Genomic DNA, 8,169 nt, shown 5'->3' with positions numbered 1-8,169 from the left:
TCCTTTCCACTCCTTTCCCTTCCCTTTCCTTCTCTTCCCTTCCTTTCCCTTCCCAACGCCCCTCTATCGTTACCGTTCTGTTGATTCCCCTTCTCGCTCCCTTACTTTCCCCTTGCCCTCCTTCTCCTTCAGCTCCTTTCCGTTTCCCTCAGTTCTCTTCCCTTCCCTGTCCTTCCTCTCCCTTCCTTCTTTTCCCCTCCCTTCCCTTCCCTTCCCTTTCTTTCCTCTCTCTTCCTTCTCTTCCCCTCCCATCCCTTCCCTTCCCTTACTTTCCTCTCTCTTCCTTCTCTTCCCCTCCCTTCCCTTCCCTTCCCTTCCCTTCTTTTCCTTCTCCTCCTTTATTCGTCCCCTTACCTCACCCTTTCTCCTCTCATTCCGTGCCCTTACCATCCCTGTCTCACTTTTTCCCGTCTTCCCCATTTGTTATCCGCTTCCCCGCCCCCTTCCTCCTCCTCCACTACCTCCTCACCGCCCCCCTGCCTTGTGTCACTCCTCTACCCCCATGTCCTGTCGAGCGGAGGAAGTCCATCTCCCGAAAATTAATAACTGGGGTTCCGATGCTCTTGTAAGGTAAACAGATTGGGTGGAGGATGAAGATGCATGATGCTGGGATGCTGGACCTGGAAGAGGGCGGAGGCGGGGATGCTGGGAGAGGAGGAGGAGGAGGAGGAGGGAAAGAGCAGGGGTGGGGCTGTTGTGGGAGGAAGAGGAAGAGGGAAAGAGAAAGGAAGTGTGGCTGCTGGGAGGGGTGGAGGAAGAGGGAAGGAGAAGGGAGTGGCAAAGGAGAAAGAGGAGAGAGAGATGGAGAAAGGGAGGGATTTCTGTGGAGGAGGAGAAGGAGGAAGAGGGAAAGAAAAAGTGGAGTGGAGGAATTGCAGTGAGAAGGGTGATGAGAGAGAGAGAGAGAGAGAGAGAGAGAGAATCTTTTTAGGTGAAGTAAAGTTAATCACAGGTAACAAACGCTTTACAACCTTTTAACAGTAATAATATTGTTCCGCTACCTAATGCATCATCGTCCCTTAAGAGAGAACCGAAGGGAGGAGACTACTGCGGCTCGCCTCGCCCTGCAACCTACTCAGAGGATTACCCAAACTTTCCGTCTGCATATTCTTTACAAGCCGCCCGCACAATGGCTCCCCTCATAGCTGGCCCAAAAGTTTCTTTCTCTCTCTCTCTCTCTCTCTCTCTCTCTCTCTCTCTCTCTCTCTCTCTCTCTCTCTCTCTCTCTCTCTCTCTCTCTCTCTCTCTCTCTCTCTCTCTCTCTCTCTCTCTCTCTCTCTCTCTCTCTCTCTCTCTCTCTCTCTCTCTCTCTCTCTCTCTCTCTCTCTCTCTCTCTCTCTCTCTCTCTCTCTCTCTCTCTCTCTCTCTCTCTCTCTCTCTCTCTCTCTCTCTCTCTCTCTCTCTCTCTCTCTCTCTCTCTCTCTCTCTCTCTCTCTCTCTCTCTCTCTCTCTCTCTCTCTCTCTCTCTCTCTCTCTCTCTCTCTCTCTCTCTCTCTCTCTCTCTCTCTCTCTCTCTCTCTCTCTCTCTCTCTCTCTCTCTCTCTCTCTCTCTCTCTCTCTCTCTCTCTCTCTCTCTCTCTCTCTCTCTCTCTCTCTCTCTCTCTCTCTCTCTCTCTCTCTCTCTCTCTCTCTCTCTCTCTCTCTCTCTCTCTCTCTCTCTCTCTCTCTCTCTCTCTCTCTCTCTCTCTCTCTCTCTCTCTCTCTCTCTCTCTCTCTCTCTCTCTCTCTCTCTCTCTCTCTCTCTCTCTCTCTCTCTCTCTCTCTCTCTCTCTCTCTCTCTCTCTCTCTCTCTCTCTCTCTCTCTCTCTCTCTCTCTCTCTCTCTCTCTCTCTCTCTCTCTCTCTCTCTCTCTCCTCTTCTCTCTCTCTCTCTCTCTCCACTTCGCCTAAATGAGTTTGCAAAAATTTATTCGAATTTACTGTAATCACGCGGCTGCTTGAGGAGACACGGCGGACCTCCTCGGCTACTCCTGCAGACTCTTCCTCCTCCTTCTTCTCCCCCTCCTCCTCCTCCTCCTCCTCCTTCTCCGCCTTCTCCTCGCGCTCCCCGCAGAGAAATGTTGCCGGCCATGGGAGAGAGGTCGTTCGTTTCCTCTGGCCTCCCTCTTAAGTTTACGATAATCACATTGTGTCGGACAAAGAAGTGAAAGCGTGGATTTATGTAATGGCTTGAAATGGAAGAGTGGAGGGCGGGCAAAAAAGAAGGAGCCCCCAGCCGTAATAGAAACATTATATACTCCGGGGCTGTAATAAGGGAAACTTTAGGAAACTTACTTATGGCCCGAGGGTTAACGAGAAACGTGGCGGTGTGTTTTGCACCTGGAGGAAGGAGGGCCGGGCCAGGTGTGTCGGAGCGGCGGCGGCGGTGGTGGTGGTGGTGTTGGCGGCGGCGTCCACGTATAGAGTCTGTGCTGCAGGTGATCCTCCCGTGTCCCGCCTGCAGTTGTCCCCTCTTTGATATATAGTGTAATGGGTGCTTCCAACTATCTCGCCCTCAGCCCTTCAGCGCCCTACACTCCTTCTCTCTCTTCCTCGCTTCCTCTCCCTCTCTCCTTCTCTTTGTCAACACACGACCCTCCAGGAGTCACGTTTGAGCAGAGGTCGTCCCGTGTAGTCGCTCCATTGCGGATATTTGTGTATAAAAATTGCTTTCTTATTAAACTTACGATCGAGATTTTAATACGTATTGTTATTGATGACCGCTGCCAGACCCGACATAAGATACAAACACCAAATTTCACAACAAAATTATGAAAATGATGCCATAGAAAAATAATTGGATGTTGGATATTTTGTTATCAGTCGTGTCTGTATTTCTGTATGCACATCAACAGGCAGCTCCTGATACTGCCACCAAAATTTATTGCTTTTATTGATGTTCACTGATGCACAACGCCAGATTCAACACCAGACTAACCCACTAAATTTCACCCCAAAATTTTATCGCCACCACTGATGACTAATTGGATTTTGGATGATTTGATTAACCCAATTTGTGCATATTTTCCGTAAAGCCATCAACAGGTAACAAACTATACACCTGTGCCTAGAGCCAAGGTGTGCCGTGAGGAGCAGAGAGGAAGGAAGGTAAGGGGCGTGGCGCGGCGGTGCAGTGTGTCGGCCACGGGAACAGCCATAACCTTACACTAGAGTTAACTTAGCCTAAGACATACTCAGTAAATAAAAGTATAAGACTAATTTAAAGCTAATGAGTACCAGATAATTAAGTGTTAAGTCCAGTTCTGCATGACAGCATGAGTGGCCTTGTGTTGGCTCTGGCATGTCGAACTGTAGCCATTATCGAAATATGTCTCATCATTATTGTTGCCCTCCCCCCACCCCCCACCCACCCACCCCTCTCCGTGCACTTCTCACCCCTCCCAGAGAGCAAGCACCCCACCCACCCACACCCTCTCCCTTATGTACCTCACCTCCCTCATCCTCACTTCCCTCACCCCGCCCAAGCATTCACCTCCCTCCCCTATATCCCCAGGTGTCTCACCTTCCACACCTCCCTCACCCCTCACCCTTTGGTCTCATTGGTGCCTCTCTCATATCCTTAGCACCCCAGCATCCTCCTCTGACACAGCTTCCCTCAGTCATCCATCTACACATCATCCTCATCTCCCCCCTCATCACCTCATCCCGCTCCAATACATACTCCTCATCACCCCCTCCCTCACCTCTCCGTCAGTCTTCTCCCCTTTAGCACTGTCACCTCCCCACCCCACTCCCAGTTACCCCATTCCTCCCCTCTTCTTTAGTCTCCCCTACTCTCCCCCACCATCCCATTCTCCTCCACTCCATCCCCTCCAGCATCTCTTAAATCCCCACGCCCCTCACCTTTCCTCACCTCCTCTCTCCCCTTCTCCAGCACCTCCCCGTCAGAGCACAACCCACATGTACACTTCACACACGCTCTTCGATTTTGCCATAGTTGAGTTTCTTCCACTTCATGTACATTTCCCTCTTCCTCCCTCTCCCTCCCTCCCTCTATGTTGTCCTCTTTGTCCTCTTCCTCTTTTAGCTTCAGTCTCTCCTGCTCTGCTTTGTTCTGCGGCATCTGTCTTCGTCTTCTCGTTGGTCATCTTTTAACGATATTTGCACCGCGTTGTCTTCCTTTCCCTGAATCTTTTCCCTCCCGTTAGAGCATTCATGGGTTTAGTTTCCGTTGCTCCACTCTCTAAGTATAAATAAATCAGTCTTACTTCAAAAATGTCTCGCTGTCTTCTTCTTTTTTCTTCCTCTCAGAAACACTTGTCGTTCCTTCCATTATGTTGTAGTCTCAGGAATGGCTTTTTCTTGCATTTTCCCCAATGTTATTTGAGGATTCACAGGGTCTTCTTAGGTTCCGTCTGGCGAGTTAGTCCTTCAATAGATTCCGAAACTTCTTACGAACCAAACTTCCCCGGAACAGGTGACCCCCTCCCGGCCCTGGCCCGACCCCTGAGCTCTGTCACCGAGGAATCTTGATTTGAAGGATCCCTCCCTCATCCCTCCCTCTGTCCTCCTCCTTTTTCTCTCATTGAGGTCCTGCAGTCTTCTTTTTGATCCTCCTCCTGTTGCAGAAATTGTGTTTTGTCTTTGCATTACATAAAAACGTTTAAAAGTGAGGTCTCATTCAATCGGACTTCTGGTCTGGATTAACTTTTTTTCTGTATCTGAGTCACTTATCACAAGCGAACTTAAAGTCTGAATCCTGTGCTTATGCTGTTCTAAGAGCTGTGTACTCGAAACATGGCCAGATACTCCTGTCATTATATGCATAGATACTCCTTGCTACTTGGATTTTACCTGCTATACAAAAGTGGAGTTCAGTGATGCATCCATTTACAGAAACAGATACATTTTGCTCTCCCAGTAGTGGTTTTCTTTTCCCTGTTTTCCTGTTCCCCTGTAATGGTCTCGCCGCCTCACACTCTCCCTTTTCCTCCCCTGCCGCTGGTGCTCTGGTTCCCGCCTCCCACACTGCTCCAGGCTTCCTCTAGACTCCAGGTTGTTTGTCCGCCCATCACCGCACACGTTCCTTCCACACCCTTGACTCGCTCCTACCCATCCATTTCTGATTCACCCTTCCTCCCATCCCGCCCTCCCTCCCTTACTTCCTCTCCCAGTCTTCCCTACGAGCATACTAACGTCGTACCCTCTTCTTCGCTCTTTCCAGACGACATTCCTGATTTCTACGATGATTACATGAGTGATGACAATAACGCTTATCTCAATGGTAAGTGACTGTTTTCACTTGTGTACTTGGAAGGCCGCGACACTCCCTGGAGGCTGCTCAAGAGTTTTTACTTCTTACACTCTCTTGCCAGTTCCTTGTGGACGGATCTCGGTTACTCACGCACGCGCTCTTGAGGAGTAGGACCAACAGACCACCATGCACTTGAAGGCCAGTAAAGTAGTCCGAGGATGTGATGAGTAAACAAAGTGAGGTTCTTCGTCATTAATGACCTAAGATAAGGTTTCCGTCGACGTCACGGGGAGGCGTTTTGCGTCACCATCAGCTTGTTTGACGCTTCCTGGAGGGCACTTGCGTGACCTGTGCGGCGGTAAGGTCAGATGCCAGCGTTTTATGAGGCGAGAAATTCCCGGCATTGCACGAGCCGTAGAGTTTTGCCAGACGTCGCTCACAGCACAGCGCGCTTGACGTCAGCATCAGTCGGTTGTCAGGTCTCGTTGCCTCAGCACAGACACGTCATTGCCACACGTTGTCCGCTGCCTCAGTTACCACCCCAGCTCCCCGCCCCAGTACCTCCCGGACCCTCACTTCTTCCGTCTAATTCCCCCAGCGCCCTGGTTCGTCCCTATCCTCCGAGACGCCCAAACCTGATCCACCGCCTTTGTACAGCAACCCCGCAGCGCCCGCCCCGTCGTGCCCTACCCACGTTCCACCCAATCCCATCCGACTCATTGTACTTCCCCCGCTGCCGTGCCCCGATCTTCCATGCCCCACCCCTTATCTCTTCATCTTCCCCCAGCACCCCCAACACCCCCATCTCTCAGTATAGTCCCCCCCCCTCCCCTCCCCTCCACACCTGATGTCGCCCTTCCTGCCTCACTTCACCTTAGTCGTCTTATTCTTTCCCGAGTTTTCCCGCCCCGGTCGGCCTCCGTTTATCCCCACCCCACACAACGCATCATTCTTCCTCGACACGCCCCGCCCCGTTCCGTCCCCAACCCGCCCCGCTCTACCCCGCCCCGCACGTCCCTCGTCTTCCCCAAACTCCAAGGCCGTTCACGAAATTGCAGCTCGCGGGGGCAACTTTGGGCTGACGTACGAGATAACTCTTGTTGTTTCTTCCACGTAAATTTTGTCGAGAAGGATCCTTGTTTACCATCGAGCTCAGCGAATAAAGACAGACGGGCCGCGCATCAACAATATCCTGGCGGCGGAGGTCGTGGCGGGGGTCGTGCGGGGTCTCGTCGGTCCGTTCCCTTCACCTCACTGTATAGATTTTTCCCCTTCGCCTCCTCGTTGGTTGGTCTGTCGAGCCGGGCTGAGACGAGTCACTTTACCGCCTAAACGGATTTCATGTCCTCACTCTAAAAGCCAAGCAAGGAAAAAAAATAAGAAAGAAAAAAGAAAGAAAAAACCTTAAGCAGCATCCAGGAGTCCCCTAAAATACTAACAAATAACTATAAGATTAATACTAGCTAATAGTATGAGTAAATTTATTATCACACAGTAACATTTTATTGATTAGATGATTCTCTCTCTATCTCTCTCTACCCTGATTTGCGTGAGTGTTTGGTTTGTGTTCTCTCTCTTCCCTCGCCCCTTCCCTTTCCTCCCTCCTCCTTTGTGAACTTTGCTCTTCAAGGCTAAGTATGTCATCGTCAGCGGTGTCCATAAGTGTTGATGGGATCGCCGCACGTCCAGGGCTTCCCCGTGCTCCCGCCGGGCCTGGACGGGGAGCCCTGTGTGCCTTGTGCTGGCTCGTTGTTGCTCCTCCTCCCAGCTTGTTGTTGTCCTCGGTGTCGCAGGGGTCATCCACCTCACGCCACGAGCCAAAGTGTTGTGTCTTAGATGTTTCGCTGTTCCTAAAAGCACACGTCTAAACTAACTAATGTAAATAAACTGAAGTAAAAACATTGGCAGGAGGAAGTGTAGCCAGTCCAATCATTGTACTTAAACAGCGATGGACTAACACACACGAATATAGCTTGTTTTATTGATTGTGTGTGTGTGTGTGTGTGTGTGTGTGTGTGTGTGTGTGTGTGTGTATGCCGATAAACCAACCCGTATAGGTCTTCCAATGCGTCACAAACAGGAATCTACGCGGAAATAACATGACTGTCACACTTTCTCGCCACCATCACCTCACACCGCCGTCGATCCTTCCCGCCACTACTACTTTTGCTGTCGTCGCTCCTTGCCAATAATTAATACCTTTTTGAGCGTCACCATCCGTCAGTAAGGTGATTAATTAGTGCTAATCGCCCTCGCCCTACAATCAGCACCCGTAAAAGTGTCCCGGGCACCATCAAGCCCCGGGACACACAATCGCCCGCCTCCCCGCGCCCCGCTTATTCAATTACCCTCCCCGGCTCAAAATACCGCCCTGCACAGCATTATTATATTAAAAACCATCAGATCCTCGCCAGGTAATCATCAACCAATTAGTCAAACTTCCATTATTGTCAGACTTCCGGGACGAACCCCAACCCGCAGCGTCCACCGCCCGCCCGTCCCATTATACGACCACACCGCGGGGGCTCATCCACCACCACCACCACCATACCCACTACCGCCGCCACCTCCACAACCACCACCACCATGTTCCTTGCTGATTTGTGTGTGTGTGTGTGTGTGTGTGTGTGTGGGTGTGTGTGGGTGGGTGTTTTAAAATGTAATGTAATAACTAATAATGATAACAATAACAATAATGATAATGACAATAAAGAAAAAATAATAATAATAATGGAAGATATCAATAATAATATGAATAAGGACAAAGAGAGAAAGAAAAAGTAGAAAGTAGAAAATACATGATAAGACAAATACTGATGCTCACGTGCAAGGTGTGCAGGAAAAAAGAAAACCTGAACTCGCCACAACACCGATATTTCTTCCCACTGCCTCTGGTGCAAGCTGCGACAACACACAGGGCACAACACACGGCACACAGAGGAGGTGCTGCGATGCTTTCTACACTGCACCAACACC

The 8,169-nt window shown here is 50.4% G+C and overlaps 1 protein-coding gene across 1 annotated transcript in view; it reads left to right on the top strand.

The window, feature by feature from the left end:
- Positions 1-5,153: 5,153 nt before the first annotated feature.
- LOC126980992 (disintegrin and metalloproteinase domain-containing protein 11-like) overlaps positions 5,154-8,169 on the top strand; it is a 274,102-nt gene continuing 271,086 nt past the window's right edge. The window contains exon 1 of the mRNA XM_050831531.1: positions 5,154-5,223. Coding sequence (XP_050687488.1) covers positions 5,193-5,223 — 31 coding nt within the window. The 5' untranslated portion in view covers positions 5,154-5,192. The remainder of the gene's footprint in view (positions 5,224-8,169) is intronic.

Source organism: Eriocheir sinensis, chromosome 46, assembly GCF_024679095.1.
Source record: "Eriocheir sinensis breed Jianghai 21 chromosome 46, ASM2467909v1, whole genome shotgun sequence".
Classification (NCBI taxonomy): Eukaryota; Metazoa; Arthropoda; class Malacostraca; order Decapoda; family Varunidae; genus Eriocheir; species Eriocheir sinensis.
The sequence above is the reverse complement of the archived record's forward strand: the minus strand, read 5'-3'. Positions and strand labels throughout refer to the sequence as shown.